This window comes from Typopeltis vanoorti, chromosome 3 (assembly GCF_054136105.1).
Source record: "Typopeltis vanoorti isolate ZY-2024b chromosome 3, IOZ_Tvanoo_1.0, whole genome shotgun sequence".
Classification (NCBI taxonomy): Eukaryota; Metazoa; Arthropoda; class Arachnida; order Uropygi; family Thelyphonidae; genus Typopeltis; species Typopeltis vanoorti.
This window is the reverse complement of record NC_143551.1, coordinates 69,941,341-69,959,123: the sequence shown is the minus strand read 5'-3', so window position 1 is coordinate 69,959,123 and position 17,783 is coordinate 69,941,341. Positions and strand designations below refer to the sequence as shown.

General features: G+C 35.4%; 1 protein-coding gene across 4 annotated transcripts in view; it reads left to right on the top strand.

Annotated features, from left to right (window-relative positions):
* The window catches only part of Mi-2 (chromodomain-helicase-DNA-binding protein Mi-2 homolog), a 692,327-nt gene that overhangs the window by 322,985 nt on the left and 351,559 nt on the right, over positions 1–17,783 (top strand). For all 4 annotated transcript variants that reach the window (XM_090390662.1, XM_090390660.1, XM_090390659.1 and 1 more), the window contains one exon: positions 8,307–8,444. In XM_090390662.1, coding sequence (XP_090246788.1) covers positions 8,307–8,444 — 138 coding nt within the window. The remainder of the gene's footprint in view (positions 1–8,306; positions 8,445–17,783) is intronic.

Sequence of the window (17,783 nt, the reverse complement as noted above, 5' to 3'; positions counted from 1 at the left end):
TTATCTTTAAATTTTTTTCAAACCATTTCTGAATGTGTGATACTCATTTCCTACTCTGTTGTTTCGATCAACGATGAGAATCCGCTTTTCCTTTTTCTTTTTCAGCTTATCATAAGTCTCATCATCCAATTTCCCATTGTGAAATTTTCCTACTTAATTGAAATTACTTATCATTCATAAAGCTTATTTTCTGGTTTAATGCTGATTATATAGCTGGCTCATCCTTTTTCCTTATTACATTGCCAAAGTATAATATCTTCTTGTTATTATTTGGCAGTATCTTATCTGCTGTATTCTTCTTAGTTTTAGTAACACCAATTATGTCAACATGATTCTTATTCTTCTCTAATTCCTGTATGGATCCACTTGTTTTCCAGTAATGCTTTTCAGTTTTTATTTATTTATCCCATACATGAGAGGCTAAGGGATCTATAAGCACATTTGTGCTATGTATGGGATGCAGATGTCAACCAGTCTTTCTTCATAGGCATTCTGTTTCTGCCAAACTGACCATATCATTCATCCTCTTTCTTCTAACCATAAAACACAATCAGTTGTCAATCAACATTCATAGACAATTCTTCTTCAAGCTTACCAAACAAAACATCAATTTTTTTTTTTTTTCATCTGTGTCTGCACTTTGATATATCCTTCTTTACACTGTCTTCTCCAAGGATTACAACCTTCAGATGTTCAAGAAACATATAAATAATGGGTTTACAGTGATTCTGCTGGACCTGGCTAAGGCCTTTGACAGGATACCACATGGAATTCTAATCTGTAAACCGCAACATGTGGGAATGGATATAGGGTTGGTGAGATGGATATGAGTGTGATTAATGGAGAGATACCAGAGAGTAGTTTACTCAGGAGTAGAGTCCAAAAGACAGCCTGTGACTTGTGGTGTGCCACAGGGTTCTGTTCTGACCACTGCTGTTTAATTTGTTCATTAACTATATAGGGAAGGATCTGAGAGGAACGGTTCATTTGTTCGCTGATGATGATGCTAAGTTGGGTAGGGCAATAGTGAATGCAGATGTCAGAATTTTGCAGAATGATTTGCATAGATTGAATGTCTGGGCTAAGGAGAATGGATGTCAATTTAATGTGGCAAAAAGTAAGGTTATGCATTTTGGGGTGAAAAGATTAGCAGCAGTATATCACATTGGTGGAACTGTACTCCAGGAGATTGATGAGGCCAGGGACTTGGGAGTGTTGGTGGATAGGGAGATGAAGTTTAGGGAACACATTTCAAAAGTGGCTAAATCAGCTCATCAAATCACTTGGATTCTGAAGAATACTTTGATGAGCAGAGATGAGCAAGTTATTGTTCCTCTGTATCGAACCTTGATAAGACCCATCTCAACTACTATGCCCAGATTTGGTCACCTAGATTTCTTCTTGATGGGGAGGAGGTTGAAAGGATCATGAGGCGAGTGACCAAGATGATAGCAGGTCTATGGAATGAACCTTATGAAAACAGGTTGAAGATTTGTGAGTTGCAGTAATTGGTTGATTGGCGGAAAAGGGGAGATATGATTGAGACATTCAAATTGCTGAAGGGTTTCTATAGGATTAATTCAGAGATATTTTTAAGAATAGGACTGGTGGTGGGAGGACTAGGGGACATCCATGGAAGCTGGGCAAGAGTGTGATTAATAAGGGTGTTAGAGCTGGGTTTTTTACTTTTAGAGTGGAAAATGAGTGGAATAAGCTGCCAGAGTCTGTTGTGGGTGCTATGACGGTAAATGAGTTCAAGGCAAAGTATGATAGATACTGTGTGAATGTCGAATAGTTGTGATGGACGTGATGTTTAGGGCCTCCCTCGATGATTCTAAGGACTCCCTGGAGTTGGCCGTAATAATAATATCAACTAGTTTCCTCTTTCCCTTTAACCAATTGGCTTCACACTATTTTGTATAGGTTTTGAATAGAAATAAGATTTTTTTAAATGTAACTCCTATTCATGATTGGATAGCATTCTCTTTTTAATAAGTGCGTGTATGCATGCATGCAGGCTTGAAAAATCCACTTGTCTGCTTATGATGGGTGAGAATTTTTATTTGACAATGAGACAAAATGAGACATTTCAGATTAATCATCTGTTTTATTTACTTAACGTCAATTCTGTTTCACATTTTGTGTTGAAAGTGGTTTTTGTATGTTTTTTTTTTTTTTTTTTATGTATTGGTTTTGAGAAGTGCTGGTCATTACAAGTACCTGCTTTGACAATTATCATGATTTTGTCATAATGGAATAGAGCCAATGAGAGAATTTATGATACACACTCATAATTTTTATCATATAGAATGTTCATTCATACCTTGAAGTAATCTAAATAGATATGTGGTAATATGCAGTGGACAGCAATAATTAACTTATTTCTTATCTAATGATGGAATATGCAGAATATGACTGTTAATAGTGGATATTAAAACTTTTAAAGACATTGAATAAGAAGTATTTATTTCCCCAAATTTATTTATTATTTATAAGTAAATTTATTATTTACTTAAAAAGTAAATAATAAAATAAAGTATACTCAGTATAAACTGTTATCCACAGATATATATAATTTGAAATGGCAGTGAATTCCAGTATTATCAATATATGTTAAACAGTATAATACCGAGCATTTTTTCATATTGCACATTGGATATCTATTCTGATTTCCATAAATTGAAGAACAAAAAGAAAAATTGTGATAATGCAGGGTGGAGACATGAAAGTCAGATACATTATGTAAAAAGTGATACTGAGTCTGGTTATCATGCACAAATGAGTGGCACTGTCAGCAGTATATGCAAATAAGCTACAGTATAAAAAGTGGGTGTTTTGGAGTGGTTTTCTGTTTCATGTCTGGAGTGAGAACAGGGCATTTTGTGATGGTAGAATTCTTGGGTGTGGCTGCATAACATCATTTAACCCATGAATTCAGGTAGAAAGTCAGGTAGAGGAAGTCAGATGATTGCATGTGATTTGTTTCATGGTTCACAGACTGTGGAACCAATTCTATCACTTACAAGCAGCAGCCCAGAGATATAGTGGAGGAAGGTCATGAGCTACAACTGCAGTGGATGACTGATATCTCAGATTATCTGCATCACTGAAACAGGGATGCTACCTCAAATCAACTATGATCTGACCTCACATTGGCTACAAAAACATTGGTACCTGCTTCCACTGTGTGCAGAAGGCTTCAAAAAAAAAAAAAAAAAGTGGTCTATATGCTAGGCAACTGTTAGTTTGAATGCTCTATCTCCACTCCACAAGAGACAATACTCGAAACTCAATGTTGACTATACCCAAGAACTTGTAGGGGTTGGTATTGCTCAAAGACGAGTTCTGATTTGCTGTTCAAAATGACACCAATCATGCCCTGATCTGGAGAGAACCAGGGACACGCTACATTCCTCTGAAGGAACCACTTATTATGAGATAGTGTGATGATTTGGGGAAGTATCTCATTGGGTGAACACACAGAGACCATACAGGTCTGTATTTGTTTCCTAGCAGAACCGTGAATGCTGCACCTTATAGAGACAAGGTCCTAGACCCTTATGTTCATCTGTATGTGGGTGTGATAGGGGAGACACTTATCCTACAAAATGATAAATCTTGTCCTCATTGAGCAAAGCTTGTGGACCAATATCTTCAAGAGGACATTTCATACATATGGACTGACCAACAGGTTTCCTGACCTCTGGAATGCTCTAGGTAGATGTAAATGTATTGCTTCTCTCGATTTCCCCCCCCCCCCAAAAAAAAAAAAAACTTGAGACTTGACACTATAATAAACACTATGAAACATCATTGAGAGCACTGTATTGGTGTGAGGCAGTGACCACATTCCTTATTTTGACACTTTGACAATCTCATTTTTAACCCATTTGTTACTTAAATGATTTATTATTATTATTATCTGAGACAACCAGGGAGTCAAGGACTCATCGAGGGAGACTATAAATCATCCAAACCAGCTATTGTACTTTCCCTTAAATTCATTCACACTAGATGCATTCACTACCCCTAAGGGCAAATTATTCCACTCGCTCACTGCTCTCTGGGAGAAAAACCTAGTTCTTACCCCTTTCTTGACTTCGAACAAACTTAACTTCCATGGATGCCCTGTATTCTCTACCCCACTTTCCATATAATGAAAAAATTTCATCAGACAATATCCTGTAACACCCATTCAAAAGTTTATAGACCTCTATCATGTCACTCCCTCTTTCTCCTATTAACCAGAGTCTGCAATCCACATACTTGCAATCTGCCATCATAATCTAAATCCCATAATCTGGATGTAATCTTTGTAACTCTTTTGCACCCTTTCCACAGCTTCTTTACCTTGAAACCTGGGAGACCAAATCTGTGCACAGTAATCCAGGTGTAGTCTTATGCCTTATAAAAAGGCAAAATGACTTCCTTATCCTTACATGTCAAGATTTGCCTCAACATCACAATTATCCTCTGAGTTGTATTTGCAACTTTGGCTATGTGACCTTTGAATTTTAAATTCCTATCCACCAATACGCCAAGATCCCTTGCCTCTTCAGTTTCTTGTAGCATAACTCGCTAATATAATATGCTGCTGGAACTCTAATCACGCCCAAATTTCCCGTCTGTTCAAATTATTTTGTAATTGCTGAATATCAGTAGCATCCCTGATTGCTCTCCCTATCTTTGCATCATCGATAAACAATTACACGTTTAATGTTAGACCCTGCCTGATGTCATTAATGTATAGATTGAACAATAATTGGCCAGGGACTGAACTCTGAGATATACCATTGATCACCTTAAATTTTGCAGATCCACACCCACTGTATGCCTTTTTGATATCTGTCTGTCAACCATCCCCTGATCCAAGTCAAGAGTTTATATTCCAATCCCACATTATCCAGTTTATGCACCATCCTTTCATGTGGTATTCTACCAAATGCCTTGGAAAAATCCAACATTATCATAGTGTATCCATTCCCATTATCCAACTGGGCCGTAACATTGTAATAAAATATTAGCAAATTGCTAAAACATGACCTTCCTTTTCCTTTAGTAAACTCATGCTGTTCCTTGCAGAGTGTAGCATGTTTGTCTACCCATTTCTGTATGCGAGCTCTTACCAACTTCTCTAAAATCTTCACTACCACACCAGAGATACTGATAGGTTGGTTGTTAGACACATCAGTTTTTGCACCACTCTTATACAATGGAACTATCATATATTCCTTCCATTACTGTGGTATCATTCCTGAGCTGAAACTCAAGTTATACAAATGTTATACGTTTGAATAATGGCTGAACATTCCTTTAGCAAATGGGCTGATATTCCATCTTTATAGACAAATTCTTATGCAACAACTCTTCAGCCTCATTTGTTACATATTGATATATCTTAGCAAAGTGAGCACTCGTTAACTAAACAATCTCATTAGCTTCCAACACTTGAGTACTATCTGCATTAAATAAAGTTATTCTTCCACATTCATTCTTTCTTTTGCTTGTGGCATAAGGATAAAATTCTTTTGGATTGCCTTTAGCTTGCATGGCCAATTTCTTTTCATACTCCGATTTAGCTTTCTTCACACAATGCTCGTTACTTTTCTAACCTGAGCTTTATATATATCATAACTCCTCTCTCTTATTCTCATGATATTCTTTCCACATTATCTTCTTCTTGTGGATCTCTTGTTAATAAGGTTGCACATCCATTTCACTCTCAACCTTTATTCTTTGAACATTAGGGATAAATTCAGATACCACTTCATTTAAGCACTTTTTTCAAAGATTCCCATACATCGCTGACATTTTTCCCATTCAGTAACTGATACCATGGGACCGAAGATAGCATTCTCCTAAGTCGATCATAATTTCCAGCTTTGTAGTTCAGCATGTAACCTGTTGTAATCGGAGCATCAATACAATTAGATACTTCCTAGAAAGTACAGCATGATCACTGTCACCAATTGGTGGTAAAATAGCCATATTCTTGACAGAGACCCCTCCCCCTTCTGATGCTATGAGCAAATCCAACACTCTTTGACCTCAAGTTCCTTCTTTCATATGCTGCTTGAGAAAGTTGTCTCTCAACAATTAAATAAATTCCTCTTCTTTCTTATCATGAGATTTCTCTTCTACCCAATCAATGTTTGGAAAATTAAAGTCACCCATAATGATCAATCGTTTGGTACCCTTAAAGCTAAATTGATGTTGCATTTCTTCATTCCCTGCAACTGAGTCGCCAGGTGTTTAGCAACATCTCACTATATATTTCATTCCGTTAACCTCCACTTCACACCAGATAGACTCAAACTCACCGCTACATGGGAAATTGTTACCGTCATTGTTTTCTTGTGTTTCTACCCTAACTGGACTTAAGTCATCTGATATCATTAGTAGCACTCCTCCTCCTCTCCTATCTCTTCTGTTGTATCAAGTGGGATCAAGTGTAGTATACCAATTACACTTGATCCCACTTACCATATCTGATTCTGATTGCCAGGTTTCACTAATGCCAAATCTTAGGCCACACTGTATTCAATAAAGCAATGAACTCAACCCCTTTGTTTTTAATGCTCCTGGCATTCTTGTATTGTATAATAAATTACCACCAAGCCTATTCTTATAATTAGATATGCCATCTATTTGGTCTTGTTCTAGAATTTTCTCTTTTCCCTCCCCAGATGTACTTTAAATGTATGAACCCAAAGCATATTTTTCCACCCCTTCACCACATACCTGACCATGCTTGAAGACATTCATATCTTTATTATGTTTGCACACCATAGCTGAACTTTCACACACATTTATCTTCGGTTTTTGTGGATGTTTCTTTCACATCCACAAAAACATTTTATATTATATACTGCTTATCACCGAATTGCATAAAAATTCATTGCACAGTTTTTGAGTTATTGTGATTTTTCTCTTTGTTCCTCAATTTATGAACAGTGTACTTCTACAAAATGTTTATTAAATGCTTCAAGAATGATAAAATTGGTATTCAAACCTATTGTGTTTTGATAAGAAAGAAGTCAAGCAATTTTCCCATTCATATTTACTTATCCTGAATATGTTACATTTTTGAAATTTTCTTTCAAGAGCAGTTTTCAGAATGGAATCAGATTATTGGTTTTTTCCCTTTCAGTCATTTCCATATTCCTACAAAATCTCCTACGTGCCTTTGTAGGCATTGCCCACAAAGTATTCCTGGTGAGATTTTTACAGGGTAGCTCACCATTGCTCCCCCCCCCCCCATTTTATGCCGGCTTGGGACCGGTATATGGCTGGGACGTATTCATGACTAATTCATGTGTGTTCACAGGGCCGGTTTGCCTGTTCTGGGGGACGAAAACCTGAGTTTCTTGGTGAAAAAACCCCCTACCTCCATATGAGACCGGCTGACTCACCTTTTAGTCAAAAGAGACCAGATAAAGGTTCCTTGCGTCACTGACTGGAATTGAACCCAGGTCTTTCCGACCAAAGGGCTTTGTCAATACTGACTGAGTAGTGATTGGAATCAGATTTGGAGTTAAAAAATTTTAACACAGTCATTCTTCTTGTATAGTTATTTATTATTGGATTAACCAGTCAACCATAAGAAAGGTATATTGATATCTTACACTTTGTGGATATATTATTTTTCTTAATTTTTCTTATTTGTTGTTAGCTATAGAAAGAAAGTGTTCTAAATAGGGTTGTTTGCTTCCTTTAGCTATAATTTTGATAAATAGGCTTATCTTGCAACTGTCCTCTACTCTTCAACCAACAGGCTGTGGGATCAAATTCCACCATGGGTATTGATGCTTGTGATTCTCTTACTAATTCTGTGTGAAAAGGTCAGCTGTGACCCTACTACTACTTTTAGAAGAGACCTTACTCCAAAAACCGTATGAGATATGATAGTGACAACACTAAGAAACATCAAATGTGAAAACTAAGTAACGCTATTGCTTGATTAATTCACATTTTTAAAGTCTGTCTTAAAATAATAACTGCTTATCATTCATGACATACAATGTTCTTGTCCACTCACTGATAGAAGTCATGACTGGATGCACTTGTTTTTGAAATGTCTGATTGTATGCTGGGAAAGTAAAATAACAAATAAGATAAGAAGCTGAATGATTTGTATATCACTAATATATCTTATGACCATATAAGACTGTTATAAAACTTAAGTCATTCTGAGTATATCAATTTTCTTTCAGTTCATTTAATCTCTGATTCATTATTACTGCTTCTCTCAAAGAATTTATATGCATAACTATGCGCTCTGTTATATTTTGACAAATTATTTACAGAAGGACTGTCCTATAAAGTTTCATGTGTTGTTGACATCCTATGAACTTGTATGTATCGATGCAGCTACTTTAGGATCTGTTGAATGGCAAGTATTAGTAGTTGATGAAGCACACAGACTGAAGAACAACCAGTCCAAAGTAAGTAATAATTTCATTTTCAGTTTCTGTCATAATAATGTGCTTAATGTACAACATTATTATTATTATTGTTATTAAGAGAGACCTCCAGGGAGTCAGGGACTCATCACATGAGGCCACCTATTGCACACATACACACCAACTGTAATACCTTTTCTTAAATTCATTCACATCGTGTGTAATGACAACCTTCAAAAGACAGTCCATTCCAATCATTCACCATGCTGAGAGAAAATTCTAGCCCTCACTCCCTTCTTGAGTGCATTCTCAACTTCCAATCAGATACCCTATCATTCTCTCTCCCCCCCACAAAATGAACATTTTCATCTACTGGTATTTTGTATGACTCTTTCCGAAGTTTTTAAGTCTCAATCATATCTCTCCTCTTTACTAGTGCCTACATTCCACAATTCCAATATCATCTTTAGCACTCCTTTGCATTCTCTCTCTCTCTCCACTGTATCTGCATCACTGCAGAAACCAGGAGACCAGACCTGCCTGCACACAATAGTCCAAGTGTGTTTACAATGATCTTGTAAAGAGGTAAAATGGCTTCCTTATCCTTACAAGTTAAGATTTGTTTCAGCATGGCAAGTATTCTTTGAGTTGCATTTGCAACTTTTGCTATGTGGCCCTTGAACTTCAACTTCCTATCTACTAAAACTCCAAGATCCTCAGCTTGATCAGTTTCTTCTGACATAATCCTACCAATATAATATGACACTAGATATCTCATTACATCAAAGTGCATGACTAACATTGAACTGGTTGCCATTTTCACATGCTCACAATTCCATCCTATTCAAATCATTCTGCAAGTATTGCATATCATTTGCATTTCTGATTACTTTGCCTATCTTTGCATGATCAGCAAAGCATCTGTATGTTACCTGTGAAAACCTTCCCAATTTTATTAATTTAAAAATTGAATAACAATAACCAAGGACTAATCCTCATAGTACACCAATGATTACCTTAAATCTTTCATACTCACATCCCCCATATACCACTTTTTTGTTATCTGTCAGTCTGCCATTCTCTTATCCATGTTAATATTTTATAATCCAATTCCATATTCTCCGATTTATGCACTAGTCTTTCTTGCTGTACCTTGTCAAAAGCCCTAGCAGTCTAAAAGTATCACGGTGTGTCCATTCCCTTGTCTGACTCAGTGGTAACATTCTTATAAAATGTGAGTTGCTCAAAGTTGACCTTCTCTTAGTAAACCCATGCTGTTCATTGCAAAGTATAGATTCTCTGTCAACCTGTTTCTGTATATGAGCTTTTACTAAATTTTCCCAAATCTTCACCACTACTCCAGACTATTAAATTATTTAAGGAATTTACAACGTTATACTGGAATATTAATTAAAAGAAACTTTAATAAATACTTCCTATATTTTGGCAATGTCACATTGTGGGAACATACAAGAATTCTACAAGAATCACTACTCCAGAGATACAGATAGGTTGATAGTTGGGCACAGTCTTTGCACCATCCTTTATCATACATTCTATCTACTTTTGTTGATTCTTCTAAGTCCAAACCAGATGTATGCACAATCATCTTTTCATCAGCGAGTCCAGGCAATGTAGAGGTTAGTAAATGGGAGAGTAAACACATGATATTGACTTATATGACACATGATAAAAATGCATATGATATTGAATGTAGCCCCCAAGGTTCTTAAATTAGTGAGCTAAGCAACACAAGTTGCAAAGGTTGTGAGATAAAGGGGGTATACTGCAGTTTATGTATCCTAATTCCAGAAGTGTTTAGCATAAGGGCAAGGAGTTTTTGACATTGATTAGCTCAACTTGGCCAAAAGTTTTAGGCATTAGTGAGACCTGGTTGACTGAGGGCGATGTGGTCATTGGGATGGAATGCAAAGGATATAATATCTTCAGAGAGGACTAAGAGACTTAGTTGGCAGGTTTTGCTAATAATAGCAAAAGAATTAATGCTAAAAAGAAGTGCATATGAAAGACAAGGATGCTGAGAGCAGTTCATTTTAGGTTATCTAGTGTGAAATTGAGGTCATCAAGACAAAATATATAATTGGTTGCTGCTAATCCAGGGGAGGGGGGGATATTCTTTCAGCTTCATTGGCCGAGAAAAAAGTCTTTAGATGGTAGAAAGTTTTTGTTGTCTGGTATGAGACAACACCCTGTTTATTAGAGGCTTAAAGTGACCTGTAAAGGTCTGGATTATTTGTCCTTTACTCAACTCACAATATTGATGCACTCTGTATGGGTTTACATCCCTTTTGTACTCACTAAGCAATCTTCAAGTGATATACACTCGGTTCTCTTTATGCAGTAGATATGTTCCACAGAAAACCACATATAAAAAATCGAACCAAAAAGGCCCAACTTATGTTGAAAAATCAGGGATACGTTCCATAATTTTCTAAAACCGCATAAAACCAAAGCAATGAATTAAAATAAACCTAAAATCACATAAAGTTTATGAAAATTCAGGAAAATAAGAATGCCCAAGTTTATTTTAAAGCTTTATTCGTTTAATTTTATTGAAAAGTAAAATTTTTTTTAAGATGATAATTCTGATGACAACATTTTGTCATCAGAATTATCATCACTATTAGACAATATTTGGCAACGTTTGCGAACTGGTGCAAAATCACTTTCATCACCAGAAAAGATATTCAGCGCATCAGATCTGTATGGTAAAGGCAATGGTTCTTCACAAACAGAATTAGCTTCACCCTCATTCTGTGCTGATTTTTTTCTTCTGACAATGTAATCAGTGATTAAACTTTGCGATGATGATTTCACTAATTTTTTATACAGCTCGCGATATCCAGACATACAGTTCTTCAGCTCACGTTGGAATTTAAAGGCTCTTTCAGAATTTGTGTCATTAACAAGAAAATGATTTTCCAATTTGTTGCACAGTTCAAGACCTTCTCATTATATTTGCAGTGAGGGGGACAGGTTTTTCTTCCGTTTCACTATTGTTTTCTGGATCTTCGACGATATCTAAAGTTAATCGATATCCAATAATATCGTCACTTAAGGCATTAATCACAAGATGTTTGCATGGTTGCACTGTTTGCAATACATCCATGCCAAGCTGCTTTCCAGCAAGCATTTAAAGTTTGTAATCTTGTTTTTTTAGCGATAGCAGATGCAACATGATTTAAGCAGTCCAAAATAGAAAATTTTTTCCAAACGTCAGTTACTGTTAATGATTCACACTAAAGACCTCCTTCGGGCACCCACCGAGATTATATGGTCTTCCAAAAGTACATAAGCCAGGAATTCCATTAAGACCGGTTGTAGACCGTATAGGTTGTCCCACTTACAAAATATCAAAATTTCTGTCAAATTTACTCACTTCTTCAACTAGAAGAACTGCTACGTATATAAAAAATTCTGTGGACTTCAGAAATAAAATTTCCGATCTGCATCTAGACGATTTGGAGATTATGATTAGTCTAGATGTTGTTTCGCTATTTACGAATGTTCCGTTGGTGGACAGCATAGAATTACTACACCAAGAATTTCCTCCAGACATTGTCAAATTATTTGAATTTGTAATAAAGTCCGGTTATTTTTCCTTCAAAAACTAGTTATACCAATAAATCGGAGGGACAGCAATGGGTAATCCAATATCTCCTGCTATTGCCAACTACTTCATGGAGCATTTTGAACAGCGTATCTTTGACAACATTAACACCCAGACCTAACATTTGGTTCAGATATGTGGACAATGTTTTTGCCATATGGAAGGGCACCTCAGAAGAACTACAACAGTTTCTTTCAAAAATTAATGCACTTCATCCAAGGATCCAGTTCACCCTAGAAGTAAATGAGCAATTAGCCTTTCTAGACCTCTTGATTCTTCACCAACCAGATGGTTTTCTACAATTCACAGTCTATAGGGAAGAGACTCATACAGGCCAGTAAATTCATGCTGAATCACATCACCATCCCAGTCAAAAGGCAGGTACTATAAAAACACTAGTTCATAGAGCCCACTCCTTTTGTTCTTCCGAAGAACTTTTACAAAAAGAATTACAGTATATTAATTCCTCCATCATATCCAATGGCTATAAGAAGTCCTTCATAAAAAGAGCTTTAAGTAGCTGTGCTCCAGCATCCTCTTCAAGTACAGAAGAACCTACACATATATCTATCCCCTATGTACAAGGGGTTAGTGAACACATAGTTAAGGTGCTAAAACCACTAAATATCTGTGTGGCTTTTCGACCCATCAGAAAAATCTCCACATTCCTAATGTCTCCAAAGGACAAGCTCCCGCATCTCAGCTATCCAGGTGTCTACCAGATTCCCTGCTCGTGTTGGTTATCATATTTCGGACAAACAGGAAGATCTGCTCAGGTCCGGTTAGAACACCAGTCGTATATCCAGTACCTTGAACCCGAACAGTCTGGAATTGCAGAACATGCCATCAGCACCAGACATAGAGTTAAGTGGAACAAGACAAAAGTCATTCACAAAAGTTGGTTCCTAATGGAACGGCTATACAATGTGAAACATGTGAAACATTACTTCACTCCCCGAACCTAAACAGATCCGATGGTCTACGTCTTTCCCCCTTGTGGGAGATAGTACTTTATAAAGCAGCAAATCTTTCCTAACATATAATTGTATACACACACACACACACACACACACACACACACACACACACACACATATATATATATTTAATTATTAAAATAAAAAAATTAAATTATTATAATTGAATAATTAAATAATTATTTAATAATTAAATAACTCATCATCGTCGTCAAATTCCTGCCATGTACCCTCAAGGGGTGTACTTAAATAACTAAATAATTTAATTTAAATAATTTAAAAAAATAATTAAATAAATTTAGGAAATTTAATCTTAGTCACTTAGGTGGTGGTTTGTGAATATAACAGTTATTGTTTAATTAGCCTTGTACCTGTACTGATGATGCCTGTGATCAGATGAAAATTCTACGAATAAAGAATAATTTACATGAGTTAATTCCATTATTATAATAGTTTAGTAATTATCCAACATAAATAAAAGTGTGCTTAGCGTAATATTTTTTTAAAAGTAGCAATCATGCCTTGATCTAATGGCTGAATAATGCTTGTTGTATTGGGTTGAAAAAACAATACCTGCACATTTGGATGTTCTAAATGCAGATGACTTGGTGCATTGTCAACAATTAATAAAACTTTAAAATCGAGAGCTTTTTGCTTCATGTATGTTTCCACTTCTGGTACAAAGATTATTGAACCATTCAGTTAAATACAGCAGTTGTTACCCAGGCCTTTGTATTAGCCATCCAATGTACCGGCAACTGTTTTAGATCTTTGCCTTTTAGAGCACGTGGTTTTAGAAATCGATTTACTAGGAGGGGTTTCGACATTTGATTTCCTGGTGCATTGCTACAAAGTAACAACGTTACTTGATCTTTGCTTGCTTTAAATCCACTTGCTTTTTTCTCAGATTTGTGATGTAAGTTCGACTAGGCATTTTTTTCTTCCAAAACAATCCTGTTTCATCAGCATTAAACACTTCATCGGGACAATATCCACCATCTTTAATAATTTTGGCTAACTTCTCTTAAAATTTTTTGCTGCTTATTCATCTGCTGTTGCAACTTCTCCTGTAATCTTCACATTATGAAGTGTATTCCTTTTTAAAAACCCGGTTTACCAACCTTTGCTAGCCAAATATTCTTTATCAGCCTGGGAAGCAGAAGTAGATGGCTCCAATTGCTTCATCTGTTCATAAAACCGAAGAGCATTTTCTTTAATTAAATAGCCACTTATAGGAATTTCCCTTTGAGTTAATTCTTCAATCCAAATTACGAGCACTCATTCCGTGTTTTCTAATAAAGCATCTCTTGAGTACGATGATAATTTGGTACTTAGTTTTATGCCAGAAATGACAGATTTGCTTATTGCAACTTCATTCTTTTTAATTGCTCTTATAGTAGATTCACCTAAATTAAAATGTTTACCAATCACCGTAGATCCCTCTACTTTTGCTAAGCGATCTAAAATTGCAATTTTCGTTTCCAATGAAATTGCTTTTCTTCGGTGCTTTTTTTTCTTCATTGGGCCAAATTTAATTAATTATTAATTAATAATTAATGATCAATTATTAATTAATAATAAAAAATAAGCTAAATTAACAATTAATTATTAATGAATACATCACAAAATAACCAAGGTGTTCCGTGAAAATTTCAGGATTTGTGAAGTGTTTCCGTCGTAGGAAAAGTTTGGGAAACGCTGGATTAATGGATTCTCCTTCTGTTGACATGCTCAGAAATATCAAAAGGTCTCGTGTCTGTGGGCACGTGTGCCGCATTAACTTCAAATTCGCATAAAAAGAGACCCGAGTGTATATAATATTTTAGCATCACCATTTGTCGTTGCTGGTGTACATATGCAACTTACAGAAGTCAAATTTTGAGAATCATATTGGTATATTTAGTATAGCCTTAGCTCACTTTGGCGTATAATTCATAATACTTTTTTATAGGTATTTCTGATTTAAGCAGGTACAAGCTTATAATACTTGTAGGGAGGGGAGAAATAGTATATCTCAAAATAGTGTAACAGAAACCACAAACTAAGAATGGAGTAGCCTGTCTTGGATACTTCTAGTTTAGAATATTTTGTGGATTTTTACCTATTCTTGCTTCCAGGAAGTTGACTTGCAACAAGTTGCTGCTGTATGTAACTCGCAATAAACATTCCACTGATAGAGCCTTTTTCAGTTGTTACACAAGATGACTATTTTCTGGTGCATTTCACCAAATGCATACACATATTAGATGCATTACAGTTGTTTTGGCTATCCATTTTTACTTCTAACTTTTCTCTAATTCAATAGATTTTATTGAAATTTGGTATTTGAGATAAATCTATCAATCAAATTATTTAGTTTAAATTGGACATTTTGTATGTATGTATGTTGGACATTTTGGGTTACAAAAGGCTAGTAAATAACTCTTAAGCAACAAAATAACTAAGTGCTTATTTATTTAGCTCAAACACTTCACTAGTTTTCCTAACTAGCTTCTAGAGTATAACCAGTTCCTTCTTATACTTAAGAACTAACAAATCAGTTATTAGTGGAAACAGTTAAAAATTGTAATGGGCATAATAACTAAAGCCTCAATTTTGCCATCTGTTGGACAAAAGGAGGTTTACATATACTAACGAGCTCATAAAAGGACTGTCTCACAAATTTTTAATAAATTATTACAGCCATACTTATTTAAGGTTTTTGGAGAGTTTTCTTCCATTGATGCAGCTAACTTAATAAACAGTCTCTCTGACTTATAATGATTTCTGTATAGCACTTTGGTTTTCTTCTATCTGATCATGTATGAAGGGGTATTTGAAGCATGGTCTGCCAGTCCTGTCTTGCCATGATAATATCGAGTGTTGTTCTGTTCCATAACAATAATAAGCAATATATTTCTTATGTCTACCTCTGCTTCACACCATACTGTCTGAAAACTACTGTCAGTATGTTAAATAATTAGCATGACCTATAAATTTGAATATTTCAGAACTGATTTAATTAGATAGGATTTTATCAAATCAAGAATCTTAGATAGTGGCACATTATTAAATAGAGATGTAATATCATATCTATTCATGATATGTGAATTTTAAAGACAGACATAGTTTTTAATATAGTTCTAAAATGACTATAAGTTTTTTTCAAGTCACCTAAGAACAAGAGCCTGTGCCAACTGCTTGGCAAGATTTTTATGTAGGAGTCTCTATATTACAGCGGATATTTGCTGTATTCCTAGCAACGAGAGATATAGTTTGTTATAGCGCAGGGTTTGCTGTACTGAATTTAGGGGAAAAAATAGCTGCCTCCATTCCATTCTCAAGAAACAAAGGAAGTGATGGAAAATTGTACATAGATGACAGAACAGAAAGGGATCAGCTGGAACCATAGGAAATTATGAAAATAAAAATCTAGAATTAATGTTTAAACTGCTGCTTAATGAGCACTTATTTAGTTCATAGTGAACTAAATTTTCGGTCTCTACTAATAAAATCAAAAATAACCTAAAAACAATAGTCAACTTTATTATTGCCCACCTCCAGCTAGAAAAAGGGGGTGAAGGACATAAGTGATGAACAGCTAGCCTGCATTAGTCAGCCTAAGGGCAAGAATTTGCACAGATGTCAAGGAAAAAAAAGTCAACTTTCTAATTGGAGAATGACTTAATGATGGACATTAAATATCTGTCCAGTTAAGAAGCTGATTTGTTTATACCATCTGTGCCGCTTCCCCCCCCCCCCCCCATCCTCTTCCTTAGCCTAACTGATGCAGGTTAGCTGTTCAGCACTTGCCTCTTACCTCTTTATAACTGGTGGTGCTCATCATTATGATTTTATATTATTTAGGTTCTCTTCTTTTTTTTTTTTATGTCTCCTATTATTGCTTTCATTTGCTTTTTATGTTGTCATTTTGTGTGCTTTATGTAAGGTTTTCCTACCATTCCTTTATTTTCCCTTTCCTGCCATATCCTTTATTTTGTTTCTGGCATTTTATCTTCACTGTAAGATTTCCTGCCATTTTCTTTGTTTAATGACTTTTGCTATGGTTTCTTTTCTCCTTTCTTTTAGTGTGTAGTTTTAATACAGAACACAACATTTATGCAGTTTTCTTCCCCGAAATTTAACCCAAACAGCTGTATTTAATGACGTTATTTATGAGGAAATTCAGTTCACTTAAATTAAATGTTGCTTTAATATTTTCAATAATGAGCTTAAATGGCATTAGTTATATATGACTTTGAGGAGGAGAGGGTCTTTTCCATAGGTTACCATTGTGCATCACTTTGTTATATTAGTGTTTGCTATAGTGCATATCTACTTTATCAGCTATTGGGCATAGGATTGGTAATTTCACATTTCACACATTTAAATAATAATTGTGCTCTGCTAAAATGTCATTTTAATGAAATTTGGTATTTAGTATATCTGAAAATATTTAGGATTCCCCCCCCACACACACACAACGTAACAAAAATCAAGGCTTAATCTTACACCAAGTTTGGTCTGCTTTCATTAAAAATCTAACTGCCACAGACCTAGGATACAACACACACACACACACGATGCCATAGAACGTGACGACAACAACTAGCAATGTTCCAACATGCATGCAGTAATGAATTTAACATTTTTTATTCTGGTTACTTATTTGTCAAATCGATAATGTAATGTTACAAATCAGTAATATAACTTTTTTTTACTAGTATCCCTGACAATGAAAGTCTGATGATTTAGAAACTTGTAGGGTTATTATTACCTCCAGGGAGGCTATAA